Source organism: Thalia democratica, chromosome 2, assembly GCF_965202585.1.
Source record: "Thalia democratica chromosome 2, ktThaDemo2.hap1.1, whole genome shotgun sequence".
NCBI lineage: Eukaryota > Metazoa > Chordata > Thaliacea > Salpida > Salpidae > Thalia > Thalia democratica.
Genome location: NC_139166.1, coordinates 35393888 through 35411691, shown reverse-complemented (window position 1 = coordinate 35411691; position 17804 = coordinate 35393888). Strand labels below are relative to the sequence as shown.

Here is a 17804-nt window from a genome sequence, read left to right as displayed (position 1 = left end):
TAATACAATTTACAACCTCTTTTTAAAAGTATTAAATAAAAACTTAAAATCATCTCAGAGGTTAACAAAAACGTAAATATGTTTACGTTGATTTTGTTATAACATATATCAAAAGCATTTTAAATAAGACAACTTATAAACAAATTATAATTTGTATAAAGAATTTTATTTTATTCATTGCTTGTTTTAAATGCTTTTTTATACACTTAAACTACTTTTTGATAGATATCATATTTTAATACTAAAAGATATTACAAAAGCTTTGTTCAGATTAAGCTTTTTATACTAGTTTTTAATATAGTATTTGTTTTCTTAAAAATATTTTTTAAGTTATTTTTTAATTTTCACTAGAACATTTTTATCAAAATAAGGATACTACTCATTATGTATGAATCACAAAAGTTAACACACATACGTTTAAATTAAGTTTAAATCACAACTTAAGTCTTAAGTTGTTCGTAATCTCTTAAGTAAACGTATACGTATATTCGTAATACATAGGTTTTATGCATGCTCTTAAAAAGTTTTTATGTAGCTACTATTTTCTTGAAACTAAAAGTTTTTATAAAAAGCATTCAAGCTAAATTTCAAATTTTCATAGTTATTATAAGCATATAATTCTTTAGAATTTCTATACGTAACATTTAAAATTAGCTACATTAAAATGTATCTCAACTTAAAGCTCTTTTACTACTATTAACTACATTTTTATTTAAGCAATATTTATTTTGAAAACACACTAGAAGAAAAAAAGAAGCCTAAATGTAGGTTCCTATTATTTTTTTTATTATTATATTGATTACGAAATTAACTAGAATATAAACTTTACCATTAATTCAACCTTAAAATTAAAATTTAATTAGTTTTGTTTTTAAGTAAAATTTTGTTTATTTTGTTGTTAGAATACTATTTTCCATGACTGTTACATATCTTTTTCAGATTTAAAATGGTTTACTTTAAATTTAGAAATTATTTAGAAAAAAAATCATACTTTTTTTTACAACTCACCTACTTATAAATGACAAAAAAACAGTTAAGCACTTTTAAAATATAATAACTTTAAAGCAGTTAAAAACAGATGCAATCTATTTGCATGTACCAAAGCTGTATTTATTAGTTATAAAATTATTTTGGCCCATAACTTTTTTAGTTGTCTTTGGTATCAAGCCTTACCCTAATCTTTTTTTATTAATCTAAAGTTAAAAACTAAAAATTTAAAAAAATTAACATATATAGCTGTAATGACTAAGCATGTTTATAATTTTGATATCTCAAACAAGCTGATAATCAGCTTTTGTTATCAGACTAGCACTCTTTTTTAAACTTTAGCTTACTTTTTAAAAAGAACAAATCTAGCTATAAATTTTATTTACTTCAGTATATTAGTGCACAATCAATTCCTACTAGAATCAATTCGCACCCGAATAATTCCCGTCTAAACTTTCATAAGTCTGAGGAAGTAATCAGCGTGATTGCATCAGTGAAGTACTTAGCACTTGGAGTCAAGTAATCAGACTTTAAAACAGCCAACAGGTCTATGGAACCTTAACCGCTAATAATTGAAAATGGTTAGTTGTCGTAGCAATCATGTTCAATTTTCTTAATGAATTTTGACCGTTTATTTTACATTGTTTAACAGGGCGATAACTCTCAATACTATCTTGGTTCATTGCTGTTAGCTTCATTTATTTTGGAGTTGGGGACAAACTATAGCTGACTGTTTTATTGGATGATGATGATGGTTTACTAGCCTCTGAAATTTCTCTGTGATGTTTTGAATTCAAATGCTTTAGTAAATAAGAAGTGCTGCACGAATTAGCATTACTTCTTTTAATGAGTTTATTGCAAAGACTGCAAATTGCATAACAAGGGTCTTCCTCACTTACGTTGAAAAAATTCCATGCAGTTTACATTTCTAATTAAAGAGAAATAAACTATATAACTGTTAATAATTAATTATATTAAAAATAATCTGATTAGTTTTATATTTCTACAGGGTTGCCACTCTTTTTGCCAATTAAACTGTACTGAGTCATCTTAAGTTTTATCAAATGCTATAAAATGATTTTCTAACTTTTCAAACTATAAAAATTCAAGTTTTTATTAAAAAATATAGTTATAAAAAATTTAATTATGATAATTTTGAAAAGTTTCTTATCACTTATTTAAAAGAAGAAACAAATTTTATCTCCCTAAATTTATTATAATGGAACTAAAAAATAATTTCTACTCCAAAACTTTTTCAAATTTGCGTCGAAAGTTGATTAGACAATAGTCATAATTAAGATAAGAACTTAATTACTTTTTGACAAGCTACTGTATGTACCTGAATTTTTGAAATAAATGATTTATCAACTAAAGTTTAATTAGCCTGTTTCGCTTAACTAATTATATAGATATTAAATATTCAAACTACAATAACCTAAGTTATAAAACTATAAGAAGTTGTCGGAAAAAACAAAGTCTTTCTAAACTAACTGGATCTGGACCCGGCCAAATTTCAGCTAGGACCCGGCCGGATCCGGAATCGAATCTCTTTTTAAGTTTAGGATTTGGCCAGATCCGGATCTTTTTTTTAAAGTTAGGATCCGGAAGGATCCGGTTTCAAACAAAAGATGGCTGGTTCCGAGCGGTTCTAGATCTATGATCTGGCATATCATTTAAAATAAGCTAATATATTAGTTGAAAAAAAGTTTGCAATTAACTAAATAGTCAACAGCCATTCGATTGCCTGCAAATTAATTTAAAACTAAAAAAGTAAAACTAAATTGTCAGAATAAGCGCAAATTTTAAAAAAGTAAAAAAAGCGTAATTAAATTAAAAACTACCATCTTGCACATTTATTATGGCTACTTAATGCTAAGAAAAATACTATGCGTGTAACTTATTTTAGCCATTATTTTCAAAAAGACAAATGGACTTTATAAAAGATAGTTTTTTTATCAATAATGTTAACTAGCTTTGAGTAGCTACAATGTAGCTAACTACAAATAAAAAAACCTTATTTAAAAACAAATAAACAACAAACTATCAAATTAAAGATTTATTTTGACAAAAAAATATATTAACTTACTCCTCACCGTAGCTTTTATAGTTTTTGTTTCCCTTTGCATGAATTTTTCAAGAAATAAATGAATTAAACATAAAATAGTCATACTAAGAATATGTTTTTATTTGTTAAACTTTATTAATTGGACAAAGTATCATAATTTTGTATTCTAATCCAGATCATTGATAGAATAAGTGTAAGAATCTTAAAGTGTTTATTTTGTTAATGAACTTACAATAAATATATTGTTTTTTTTATCTATAACTGTCAAAAATGTTTGTATTTATTCTGCTACTACCACTTAAAATTTAAAGGAAAAAATAAACAACCTAAATTTTTTAAATAAAAAAAAATTCTGAAAAATGTAAATTTAAGATGCTAAAAAATAAACTATTTTATGTAAATATCTGTATAAACTCTTTGTAAGTTTCTTGAAATTAGTGACTGGTGTTACTGGAGCCATGATTTTGCGCATACTAATATTTCATTTACGACCATTTTCGCTATTGAATTATTGATTTAACTGATAAACAATTAGTTTAGTAAAAATGAGATTCTGTTAATAATAACAAAACAGAAGCAGTTGATCACTACCATCATTTATCTTTCCTGATAATGATACAATCTTGTTAAATAATGGCAGGCGCAGATATGCTGCCTCGGTTTGAAACTATATGGGTCTACCAGTTTAGAGTTGTTTTGCTAGGTGACTCAACTGTTGGAAAATCTGCTCTACTAAGAAGATTTACTGATGGTTGTTTTATTGAGGTTTGAAGTTTTATTCCTTATTCAAAAAACACAAATTAGATACAGAATGTATAAGGCTTGTTACGCTGAAATCGATTAAAATGCTAAGATAGCTTACAAAAACAAGTAAAGTGAAATTACATTAAAAAAAATGTATATGTTTATATATATAGAACTAAAATACACAAAATAAAATTTTGCTTGGAGCGTCTTCAGCCAAGTTTTATTCAATGAAAAGCAAAATTGTAAGTACAGCAATGTTTATATATATACATTGAATATGTATATATGTATATATATATATGAATTTATTGTACAAAACACACTTTTTCCAAAAAATCTTTGTCCAAAACATCTTTTTCAGCCACTACCCGCTTACTTCAGCAAGGTTTTTGTTCAATTTAGAAGTAGAAGTAATAAAATTTTATAATAATATTTATTTAGTTATTTATTTATTATATTAAAACTCATAAAAAAAGAATTGTCTTAAATGAATCTGATATAAAAATTAGATTTGTTTATGAACTCTATACATTTATTCAATATTCATTTTTAAATTTATTATAGAAATGCAACAAATTTTTTTTAAACAAAATATTAAAATATCTGTTAACTTCTAGCCTCTATAAAAACAAATTACTTGAAATTTTTTTGTAAAAACTTTTTAAAATATATTTTTCATTGCCATAAACTGATAGGTTAAATATTGTTTATACTTAGAGAAAACTATTTTAAGTCCATAGCATTTTAGAAATTATTAATGCTTTTGTTTTTAACTGAAAATTTTTCACTAGAAAAAAGAAACAATTTAGACATTAGTACATCTTTTATCATTGTTATCAAGGTTGCCACACACTCAGTATAGGATGACACATTATAATTTGGGATAGTATAAATTAGTTTTTTTTATAACAAAACTCAGAATAGTTTTAAAATTTCTGAAAATATCAAGCAAATTTTTTTTATAGATTTTGGATAAGATCTATTTAATTTAGTTTCAATATTTTGCTATATTATAACCAATTTTGTTGAACAACTTTGTTTTTATTGATTAAAAAACTTTTTAATTTCTTTTTAAGAGTTGAAAAAACCAGGGTCAGTTTGAGGTCACTAAGGACAGTTTTTTTTTGACTCAAGAGTTGGCAACCTTGTGTTATGAATTAATCTAGCCTTAACAGAGATGATAGTAAACAAATATAATTTTGTATATAAAGTTCAGTTTTTTATTGTAACAAATATTATATAGAACCAGTATCTTAACTAAATTGTTGTCCTAATATGGTATAGTAGCAAGCACAGTATGTACAGTACTATATTGTGATTTGTGTAAATAATGTATGCATGTTAATGAAGCAGCTTTTCTCACAAAAAAAAGATGTATATTTATAAATGTTTTTTACAAACTAAAAGTTTTTAATAATTAGTACAAAAGACTTGTGTTGTGTTTAACACTTACTGCACTATGCTTGTTGATTTTTATTTGTCTGATATATCTTGAGTATTTTTCTAAATAAATAATATAAAGAAACTACTAGATTAATACATGAAGTTAAAACCTAACTTAATCATTATAAACTCAATAAGTTGATTTTTGTAAAAGTGATGACTGCATTGTTAATTTTAGTATGTTAACTTGTTTCAAAATTTTTCTTGTTACATTTCAATAATTAGTTATAATTTAAAATTGTATTATTAAAGTCTTTAAAAGTTTGTTGTACTGTATTACTAAAACTAGTCTTTCATAAGTATACTAAGTTAAAGTTGTATAAAAATCCAACATTAAACCCCATCTAACAAATGGATAAATTTTAGTATTAAGTTTAAACTTAACTGAGTCACTTAACAGAAGCTTGATTAAATTGAACACACTTTATTTAAACAGATTTCAGATCCAACTGTAGGCGTTGATTTTTATTCTAGATTAGTTGAAGTTTCACCTGGAAATAGAGTCAAATTGCAGTTGTGGGATACAGCAGGCCAAGAACGATTCAGGTTTTGTATAAAATATAAAAAACAAATTTTACACTGGAAAATGAAAAGTCTATTTTAAATTATTGTACCTCAAAACTGAGGTTGAACCTGCCTAAAGGTCCTTAAATTTCTAACCTTAGCAAAGTACAGGGTTGCCACACACTCAGAATAATTCAGGATACTTTGATTTATTTTTAAACTCAGGATAGTTTTGTTTTTTTATAAAAAACTCAGGATAGTTATAAGACTTTTTTTAAATGTCAGAACATTTTTTACAGATTATGAGATTAGATAGATTTATTTGAAATGTTTTGCATCTAAATAACCAGTTTTGTTAAAGAACTTGATTTTAATTAATTTATAAAAAAAAAACTTATTTTAATGACTTAAAAAACTCTGGATGATTCAGGACAGTTTTTGACTCAAAGAGTGGCAACCTTTAAGGTATTATTTTATACCCAGTATTTTACTAAAATCATTAATTTTTAAAAGTTAACGTTTATAGATAGCTACTGAAAACATTAACCTAAATTTATATAATTTTTTAGGTCTATCACTAGATCTTACTATAGAAACTCAGCAGGAGCTATAATAGTTTATGATGTAACTAATCGTTCTAGTTTTGAACATGTCAAAAACTGGATAAAAGAAGCCAAAACACATGTAACTCCTAATAAAATGTCATTTGCTCTTGTTGGTCAAAAATGTGATTTAGTTCATAACAGAAAGGTATAATTGCTTATTAGTTATTTTTGTTGTGGTTCGCTTTTTTATAACTATGGAACTTTTATGATTATTTACTAAAATATACTTAAATGTACAATCAAGTATATGAAAGTGTGAAGAATAATAAGCAAAAAGTAGGTCATCTGTAAATTATACATGGTTTAAACAAGGTTCTCACTTTCATAGATTTTTGCAGTTTTCTGGAAAATCACTATTTTTGACTAAGTAAAATTAAGTTATAGTCCTTAGATTGTTTTTTTTTTGCTTAGTGTTTGAAATTTTTGTGGCTATTTTTTTAGTATTTTTAATAAATTCCGGCCAGTTTTAATTTTTCTTTAAGTTTCAGACTAGTTTTATAGTATTTAACTTTTTTTTCTTAAAAGTTGTGTCAAACTAAGTCCTTTTGTTATTAATAAAGTGTTTTAGTTATTGAAGCTTCATGTTATCTTTTTTAAGTTTTGGCTCATATTTTTTGTATTAAAACTTTCTCATAAGTTCTGGCAGACTCAGGCTAGTTTTTGCTCACTAGGGTTAGCTATTTTGCCTAAAAGAGTGGCAACCCTGTTTTTAACTCTAACTTTTAATCCTGTTGGCAACTTCCTTAAGAAGTTATACAAAAAGTTAAAAAATATAGAATATTTATTAAAACGGCGACATATTTTATTACGATTTGTTTTATTTTGGAATTTTTGTTTACCTTTTTTTTTGTCATTGTTTTACTCTGTGTAACTTAACTGCTACTGTCAATTTTTTTAAAGCGCTGCTTGTGTATAAACACAATTAGTCTGATATACTATGATATGATTTGCATTGTTGATTCTTTTTTCTAAAGTTTATTCTAATTTAGAAATCTTTAGAGTTTCAAGAGGCTTTTTTGATTCTCTTTATTTTATTATTATTTTTTGTTAACTTTGATTTTTTTTTAATTAAGAAAAGCCACAGTAAAACTTTCTTCAAATCGTCTTAAATTCCGCACAATGTGTTAATGTCATAGTTGCTACATGTAACACAATTTTAGGCTGAAAACTGAAAAGTCAAATTTTTATGAGCAGTTATATAAATAAACAGAAAATTGATTTTTATTTATTTTAGTTGCTAAAAAACTAATTAACCTTTTAAAACCTATTTAAAAGTGTTCTAACAATATTAAAAAAAATCTTTTCTTAAGTTATTTTTTGACAAAAAAAAATATCTAGTAACTTATGAGCTCAAAATAGCAAATACTTATTGCATTTAAGGTTAATAATTTCTTGAATACTTTAAACCAAGAAATACAGTTCTAACCAACTATGTATAAAACTTGGTTTTATTTTTTGTCCACTGAAATTGTTTTTTAATCAATTGCTGCTTTACCGCCTTTTAACCCCATTGTAGACATTCGGTTTTTGTAGGCAATATGTCAAGTATAAAAGCTTGAAAGTTTTCTAATTTCTAAAGTTAATTTGAGATGTTTTTTGTTTTAAGTAGATGTTTTTTTTTTCTTACTAATAATATACTTTTTATTATTATTTTAAAGATCATTTGCAAAGAAGTGAGTAAATTTATTATTGAGAAAGGAGTATCATAAATGAAGTGTATCAGTGTTGATGTAGTTTAAGTTATTTATAAAATTTAGAACAAGTGAAATAGCACTCTGAAAATAAACTGTCTGTAGCAGTTACATAACTAAAACTAAAAGTTTTAATGATATTTTCTAGGAGCTATATCTATTGAAAAAATTAAAGTTGAATAAGTAAGCCCATTTGGGCACAGACCGAAAAAGGTTAAGGAAAATATCAGTCTAAATCAGGTTTTGCTAAAGTAGGTAATATCGCTCCTTTTGGGATGTTAATTAGTAGGTCAACAAAAAAATTAATTAAAAATATTTCTAGTAAATTGGTGATATCTAATAAATCGGGCGTTTGTTTTTTAAATTTCTATCAATGGGGACGTTAAGCAAATAAATCTGAATCTAAATTTTTAAAATTTTGCGTACAAACATGATTGTAATTTTTACCTGTTCTGCTTATACTCTTTAAATATTTCAATTTTTATGCGTAAGAATTAAGTTTAATTAATGTAATTTTAAATTAACTTGTTTAAAACCTTATATTAAAGAAAAAGTTACTTTATTATTCTAATATTAATGGACATAAAATTTTATATCAAGCTGTAGTTAATCAGAACGTAATTATATTTAAACTTATTAATTTAAAGTTCAGTTAAAAGCATTTATAATAAAAAGCTTTTGTCTAAAATATTTCTTTTTAAATACTTTGTTGAACTATATCATACATAGTAATATTTGTCTTCAATTTTTATAATTAACCATTACCACGAATAAATTGTAAAGTTAAAGTTAAAACACTATTTTTGTAAATTAACTTTTTATTTTTTTTATAACAACACTGTATTAAACAAATCAAATAGTGTTTAAAATTTTATGTTTAATAATAAAAACTTAATTCACTGAGGTTCTTAATTAATATCTAAAATATGTTAGGTTTCATACGAAGAAGCTTTAGCATTTGCTAAATGTCATGAAATGCCTTACGTGGAGGCAAGTGCAAAGGAAAACATAAACGTTGAACAGGCGTTTTTTTCATTAACTCAACTTTTGTACAAGTGAGTCAATACAAATAGTCTAAATGATATTGTTGTTTTCCAACTTTCATACTTTTCTAAAATCATTTTATTTGCTCTGTTGTTACATTTAAAAACGGTTATATGTTTAAGGCCATAGGGGGGGGGGGTCCGACTTTTTTTTTACAATTAAAATAACTTTAGCTTTTATATGAAAGCTTTAAATACAAACTACAAGCCTGTTTTTATAGAATTCAAAAATATAATTTAACTTTTGAGATATTTTATTTTTTGTAAAAAGTTTCCGATACAAACGTATGGACCGCAAATTTTTCGGGGTCAATTTTCTTGGAAATTTAAAAATTCACTAAAAACCTATCTGCTCCTTCATTTTTTGACCTAGAGACTTCAAATTTTCAGGAAATGTTCCTTTTAATATTTTGAAGAATCTGAATGTTGGAATTTTTGAAATTTCGAAAAATAAAAATTTTATCCACAAAAATCTAAAAAAAGGGTAGTTTTTTGACAATAATTTTTTTTTACTCAAAATTAAAAAAATTCCTACAATAGATCTCTTTAAAGTTTAATTATACACATTCTGTAAAAATTTGAGAAAGATTACTCAAAAAATGAAGGAGGAGATAGATTTTTAGTGAAATAGTCTTTTTTCGCATTTTTAGTTTTCGCCTTCCATAAGGAACCTATTGAACGCCCTTTCTTTGATTGCTTATATCTCAAAAGTTACTTTGAGTTTTTTAAGCGGTTAAAAGTGTCTGATAGCTCAGATTAAATTCTACAAAATAAGATCAAGTTGTAAAAAACAAAGTGTACCCCCCCCCCCCCTATGGCCTTAACTTACTCCTTGTATACAAAACAAATATTTTCCTTTTACAGCTGTTTCAGTGCAATGCACGCTTTCTTCAGCAAAATTATATAAAGTAATCTATTACGTAATAATAGCGAGAGCACGACTATTCAAATTCTGATAATTTAAGTTCAAACAATAAAAATTTTGATCGTTCTGAGTTATTGTTCATTTATTTTTACCATTATAATCTTATTAATTAGTCCTACATGAGCCTTTTTATTTTAATTAAAGTATTTTTTAGATACTGCTAATAAAATAAACAATTAAAGTAATTTTTAGTAGTTTATAGTTTTCTGTGTTTCCAAATATTTAGATTTGTTTTTTACCCTCATATTTTTGTTATTTAGACCCACATGCGCTTTTTTTTTGAAGCACATATAACTTTTTGAGATGTTGCCCCTTAAACGTTTTTTATAAGTTTGAAATGTCAGAATTTGAATTTTCATGTAACAAATAATATTATAATTTTAAAAAAGATGTATTTCTAACTATATCTTGTTTATATCCATAGATGATAACAGAGGCTCTCCAGTTTCTGAAGGTGCCAGTTATAAATTTAGTACACTAAAACTGAAGAAAAACTTGTTAATCCACTTGTTAAGTTTATTTAGTTTAAAATAATACAAGAATTGTAATAAAGTTGATAGAAAATATAACAGGGTACAATGAGCTACATAACTTTTCATCTCCCTCGGTCATTTGAAGCACAAAAAAAAAACAATATTTAAAGAGCATTGAAGAAGTACCAATTCTTATAACACAGAATTAGACTTAGAATTAAGTATGAATTATATTATCTGAGTTAGATTATTTAAAGTAAAAATGTTATATGAAAAGCTACAAAACTGTACACATAAAAAAGATTATTTACATAGAAATTCCATCCTTGCTTCAAGGTTGCCAAAAAACCTTGAAACCTGGAATTTAACAATTAAGGCTAAAAAACCTAGAAAAATCTGGAATTTTTAACATGCTAAGGGGTAGGGTTTCGATTTTAACTCAAAAAATTTATCATATATATATATAAATTTTTGTCATCATCAACATTTTTTTTATTAAAAAGCATATTTAAAGTAGCTTTTGATCTTTTCAATGTTAATATACTATTTAAAAGTTTCTTACCTTAAACTTAACTTTAAACTAAAAATAGACCCAAAAATGTGTACTTTTAAAAACCTGTAGAAAATTTGTCAAAAACATTTGGCAAACCTTTTGCTATCTTGAATGCTCATTGCCTGTTTTGCTTTTTATTCAATTCACATTCAAGCTTCTCTGGCGCTTTTAGTTCTTAAGCAAGTGGCACATAGTTTTTCTCAGAACAAACAAAACAGAAATATGCTTTTCTTCTACTTGTCTTGTAATTAGCTGACAAGTAGTGGCATATTTAGAATGGTCATTAGCAGTGTCCAGAGAATTATGAAATATAAAGCTAGATAGATTTTCATAGCTACCATTGAAATCCTGTGAATCAATGTACCTACTTCTTTTTTTTTTGGTAATTGAACTTATGTGGTAATAATTACTTTCATGTATACTAGGTTGATCATAAAATCTGCTGCTCCTGCGATAACGTCATAGGCTTGAGCTTGTGTTCCCTGGATAAGGACGAGCAGTGAATTCCGCAGGAAGGTTTTGAGTATTTTAAATCTCTGTTGTATGGAAAATGCAATTATCTATAGCCTCTGCTGCTAGATGACTTCTGCTTTTCATCCTTTTTTATTTGGTAAAAAGTTTTATTGTAACCATCAGTAAATTAAACTAGCAATTTCTTTACATGAATCATTTTAAAGTTATTCTATTCATGGCAACGTTAGCGATTCAGATACGTTCAAACTTGGATTGATCGGCCTGTTTACACACTACAACATCTAAGATGGTCTTTCTCCATGTGCCTTCTCTGTGGCCTTTCATCAATTTCTTTTCTGCAAATGACTCGCTGCAAATATTGTATGAAAAATGTTATCTTTTGTGTTTACTACAGAAATGCAGTCTTTGTTTGGAAATAATGTTTGTTTTAACTGTTCTGATACTTTCCGGTTTTCCGTTCTACTCCTTTAAATGCATCAATGCTCATGTTTATTTTTTAATATTAGGTCGTGTTACAGGAGACATGTCCAAGACTTCTTTCTCAGCGGATCTGGTCCTCGAATTTAATGTATTAGCTCTTTGTGCTCATTTATGTTCAAAAGGTTTTTCCATCCACAATGTTATTGACCAGTTCCTTTCTTCTTCCCTCAAATTGGGTAGCTTGGAATAAAAATTTATTGCTAATTTGCAAATTGTTATTTGCTGAGTCAGCGTTAGAAAAAAAAATATTATAATCAATAATTATTATAAGTTATTTTTTGATTTATTTGTTATTTTTTTGGGTAAGGTTACGGATAAAGTTAAACACTAAAAAATGTATAAAAAGGTTGTTTTAGCGCAGGTTTTTCAAGCTACCCCTTTAAATCTTCCTGAAGCTCGTTTGATAATTCTTGCGGTATCTTGCAAAACTTTTGGTGTGAATTCAACAATTTACAATATCTGTATTCTGTTCCGCAATTATCACATTTAAGGCAAGCTTAAAAACACTTTTGGTTATAGACTAACCTATTTTTACAACTTCCTGATATATTTTATTGTCAATGTCTTGAACTTCAAGATTCAAACGTACTTAGAGAGCTAAGTTTTATTTTCATATGTACCGCCTTTTTTCTTATTAGCATATTTGAGTCTAAACTGACTCGAGCATAATCCGATGTAAATTTTTGTCTCAAGGTTGTAGTTTACTGTGGGCCTTGTTAACAAATTTATCTTATTGGCAATTGATCCAACAAAGCTTATAAATTTTAAGAAAGTTCAAAAATGACTATAAGACAATATTACTTAAAATTGTGTGAAATGCAATGATAAAACTTAAATTATATTCACTTAGATCCTGAAAACTTAACTAGTAACTAAAAATTACACCACAAAATTAAAATAATTCCTTTAAAAATCGCATAAAAAACGCTTAAAGACTATAAAGAAGACTTTTAAACGCACCCTAAGTTAGCTACTAGTTTACAGGTTTAACAACCGTTAACTGCAATCTCACATTAAAACTTAGAACAAGGTCAAAATTTATGTAAATTGCACTTGTTGAATTTAACAGGTTAAATCTCAAAAATCACCTTGAATTTCAAAAATCTGGCAAACGCAACTTGTAGCTTAATTAAAACAAGATTAAGTTGTGGAAAAAGTGTTTTATCTCCGTCCCCTATGACCTTAATAATTTTGTTCAAGATTCTATTTTTATAATATACTAAAAAAATTCGAGTTGCTTTAAGCTCCTAACTTATAACATTTTTGATAAACGTTCTAAGATACAATTTAAAATGAAAACTTGTTGTTTAGGCTGCTAATATTTTAAGTGCATATAAAATTTACATATAAATGAAATGATGGTGGTTAAGATGCAATCCGATGGTACTACTTAATGTACATTTTTGTTTTTGATTATTTATATTAAATTAATCTAGTCTGCTTTTAGATATTTTATTTTCTTTTATATAATAAGATATACAAGACACACAATTTTAATAAAACTAGTTATATTTCGAGCAGTTCTCATCAGTAGAGTACAAAGCTAACAAAAGATATAGTAACCAAGTAATCATAAAGTAATCAAGAGATAAATAAAAGACCGAAGCAATTAGTTACAATTAAAATCATTTAAATTTACTTACGTTATAACTAATCTACAGTAAAACTAAATATCAGTACAATGAAAACAACACTCATAAAGTATTACGAAAATAAAGAAACAGTATAGTCAAAATCTATATTTAGTTTTACTGTAAAATCTTATCTTTTGTTAGCTTTGCACTCTACTGATGATAGTTGATCGAAATATATCTAATTTAATTGAGATTGCGTGTCTTGTACATCTTTTTGTACAATTACTGGTCACTTATGTTCCAATATTTTTTTCTTTTAATAGTATAATACTGCTGCATAATATTTACTAATGAAATATAAGCTACTAAAACTAACTAATAAATATTTATCTTTGAGTTAAATTATTAAATTGTTTGAAACGTAGTCTTAGTGAAGGCAAACGATTTAAATTATTAATCTTTAGGCTAGTGACATCTGGAGACCTAAAATTCTCCCCAAATTGGGATGGTATAAAAAGTGGGTTGGTTCCTAAGTCGCAACATGTTATTGAAGTTGAAGAAAACCATTTAAAAGAAAAAAAGAATAACTGTTGCACATAAGTAGTATTATTGTTGTAAACAGGGTGGGTAGAAGTAACTGAGTGTTTTTAAGTTTTAAAAAGATCTAAAGGTTAGTTTGGGAAAAGACTTAATATCGTAGGAAAATGTGTTTATAAAATTAGTTTAGAATTCTAGTATGTGTTTTTTAAATGGTATGTGTTGAAAACTTGAAAGTAACAATGCTAACAGGCTTATCAAAAACAACGCTAATTTTAAATTTATTTTGAGGAAACTGAAAACTATTTATTAAAAATTTGTAAAGTTTATAGTACTAAGCTTGTTATACGTTGTATTGTAATATTTAAAGCAACATTTTCAAATTATTTTGCAATACGTTATAATTTATGATTAACTGCACCTAGAGTAAAATTGATAATTTATGTTACTAGTTATTTGTATTGTTTATTTTATAAAGATCAAATATAAAAAAATGTATCATGTTTCTCTTTGTTGAACAATTAACACAGTTTTATGGTGTTAATCATTAAAGCTATTCTTAGTAAATAAAACCTTGCATAGAGTTGTATGTTCCAAGGATTTTCGTTAGTTAAGATATTTAAAGGCAAACTATTCACAACCACATTAGCATTTTTTAGTAATTGTATCACCACTCATTTTCTAAAATCATTGGTTAAGTCGATTATCGGTAATTCTCCAACAAAATATAATTTTAATATTGAACACGTTTTAAGTTTTACTTAGATTAAATTAAATGCTTTTAGAATAAAATCCTTAACTAGTACCTAACCTTCTATGATCAAAAAATAAATTTTATTAAGGTAATTTAAGATAAACGTTTTTGTCTTTGTTTATATTAAAAGTACTAAGTTAGTTTTGAAACAAAGCATTAACTTTTTTTTTATTTGGTGCTTAATAAATTTGCCTGTTAAATTACTGAAAGTTAAAAGACAGTTAAGTTGCATTTTCAAAGTTTTACATTCATAATAAGTTTTTCTTAAAGCTGCTTATGTTAAAGTTATTTACCAAGTTCCTTCCATTTCAAATATATGACTGTTTTTATTATCATATTTTATTTTAAATTGTATGTTTATAGCTGTGAAAAATCTTTTAAACTTTCATAAAGTTAATTTATCATTTTAAATAAACTTTTTTTTTATTTTAAGAAATACAACTACACTGTATCACCGCAAAGCGGATTTTCAAATTTAAATCTTAATCGAATAAAATATTTTCAATCTCCTTCTTAGATAGATTACTCTGTCAAATTTGTATTTAACTCTATAGTTAAACTTTTTTGTTTATATAAAAGTAGAAAAAGTAAATTTTAAACATCATATTTTGACGTACTAAATACTATACGAGTAAAATACATGTAATAAGTTGCTGGTGTTTTATAATATAATCTGTATGTTGTAGTTTTGTTTTGCTTGCATGAATTTACTCTTATTTAGAACAGGGGTTGGTAACATATTGCAAGTTACGGGCCATGTATAGAAAAGTCTTTTGCAGGACATAGTTTTTATTTTATATTCTTATAGGGCTAATTAAAAAAGACCTTGAAACAAGATAGAAAAAATTATTAGATGCAAAATTGTAGTGAATTTTCGTTAAATTGGTCATAACTTTTACTCACTAAAATTAAGATCACATTTGAAATGAACAATATTTTTTTTTGCATATTTTGCTAAGATAGTCACTGGCTACAATTTGTTTGGCCTGCAGTTTGCTGACCCCTGGCCCAGAACGTAAATAGTAGTTTTCAAACTTTTTGTCTTAGTAGTTTTTATCGTAATTTTGTAAATAAATTTTAAATATCAATTCAACCTGCAAAATGTGTTAATTTATTAATAAATCTACTGTAATGTTCAACTAAGAGCACAATTCATTTTAAATTATAAAATCGAAGTTTATTAACAAAATACCATTTTTATTATTAAATGCGTTGATTAAAAACAATTTTAATTAATATTCGAACCATTAAGCTATAAATAAAAGCTGAAATCTTCTTAAAAAAGTGCATACCTTGTATATAATTCATATCTTGTAGTTTTTAGATAATTTTTCTGATTTTGCACCAAATTTACCATATTATAAAATGTTCAATTATTTAATTGTTTGAGAATTCTAAAATGCATAACTAAACGAGTGCGTAGATTGGTGAGAGGTTGCTGTTTTACCAAAATCAGTCTGTAACATGAAGATTTTATGAAATTCGGCTAAGGTTTTTAGTTAAAAAAAGTTAACCTATTTATTTTTATAAAGATATAAGTTATTTGTCGATAGTTAAGGTGTACTTAATTAAACAAATTTTAGCAAATAATATTATTTTTTATATTTCTTTAAAATTTGCTGGCGAGAACTATAACTAATTCTTTGTTTTCTTTATTCATTGTAGCAAACTGCTACATTAATGTTTTTTAATTTCTTTCGTATACTAAAAATAAATATCAATGTAATCTCTAAAAAACTTAATTTATATTACGTTACAAAGAAAAATTCATTCAGAAAACTTTCAAAATATCATATCCATGATTTAAAAAAATTAAATAGTCAATGATTCTAAACCAGCGTAAAGAAAATAAATTTAAGATGCCTTTTTTTAGTGGTAAACAAGTAAGAATAGGATCTTCAGTATGAGTTTATTTCTTCTCCATAACTAAACTAGCTTAGTTTAATTTGTTTTTTATGGTTTTAAAACATAATTTCAACTTAGTGAGCCTTACTAAAATTATTTTGATTAGCTATACTTTTAGTATTTTCTTTTATATCAACTAATCAAGTTTTTTAAAATGTATAGATGAAACATTAGTTGTCAACTACCTACATTACTATAAACAATAATATACTAGATATCTACTGATTTTCATAAACACATATCATTTTATAAGTAAAAAAGAATTTTTCCTCGTATTACTTGCAGAAATAAAAGTACTCACTAGCTGTGATCAGATGTACTAGAGGAGAAAAACCGAATTATTTTTATATAAATTTAACCATAAAAACAATTAAAGTTATTATGAACATTTCAATAGAACAGATAAATTATCTACTTGAAAGAAATTTTTTAGACATCAACATAAAACTATTATAGTTTTCTTACTCTTTCGGAGTCTTAAGTAAATCTCTCTGTAGAACCTATCTTAGATATCAAATTTGTAATTGTAACTTCCTATTTAAATTGATAACTCTGTTACAATGATTCGTTAGAAGATCCAATAGCGAGTTTTATTTTCATAAACTATAAGTTACATTATTTTAGTGTTGGTTACCTAGTCAAACGATAAAAGTTAATTTAAATAAACTTGATACAGTATAAAGAGGTGTCCAGTCCAGCACAGTACTTATTTTTTATGGAAATTCGAACTAATTTTATTTGTGTATAATCAATTATGTCAATGTTAAATACTAAACATCATATTTTCTAAACCAGTGTTCCTTAAGTTTATTTTTAATGATGAAGACTCCAACAAACTTTTTTACTAAGCTAGTTACTTGAGTATATAGAACCTTCTAGTATACTTATTACTTTTATTGTGTTAAAGTGAGAATTCAACCTAGCAGTTTTTAAAATTTATTTCATCTTTCAAAAAATATAAAACTAAATTTTAGAAGAGCAACAAAATTCATAACTGAATATGTTTTCTAAGAACTAAACAAACTTAAATATTTAGAAAGTTAT

At 25.6% G+C, this 17804-nt stretch overlaps 1 protein-coding gene across 2 annotated transcripts; it reads left to right on the top strand.

Annotated features, from left to right (window-relative positions):
- Nucleotides 1-3613: 3613 nt before the first annotated feature.
- LOC145830110 (ras-related protein Rab-39B-like) lies at nt 3614-15947 on the top strand. Of its 2 annotated transcripts, none has more exons than XM_082938000.1 (5): nt 3614-3817; nt 5679-5788; nt 6316-6496; nt 8976-9097; nt 14029-15947. In XM_082938000.1, the coding sequence occupies exons 1-5, from the start codon at nt 3686-3688 to the stop codon at nt 14162-14164; spliced, it is 681 nt and encodes a 226-aa protein (XP_082794126.1). In that variant the 5' UTR covers nt 3614-3685; the 3' UTR covers nt 14165-15947. The 2 variants fall into 2 exon arrangements, with proteins under 2 accessions (XP_082794126.1, XP_082794127.1); XM_082938001.1 differs by lacking the exon at nt 3614-3817 and adding an exon at nt 3913-4041.
- The last annotated feature ends 1857 nt before the right edge of the window (nt 15948-17804 follow it).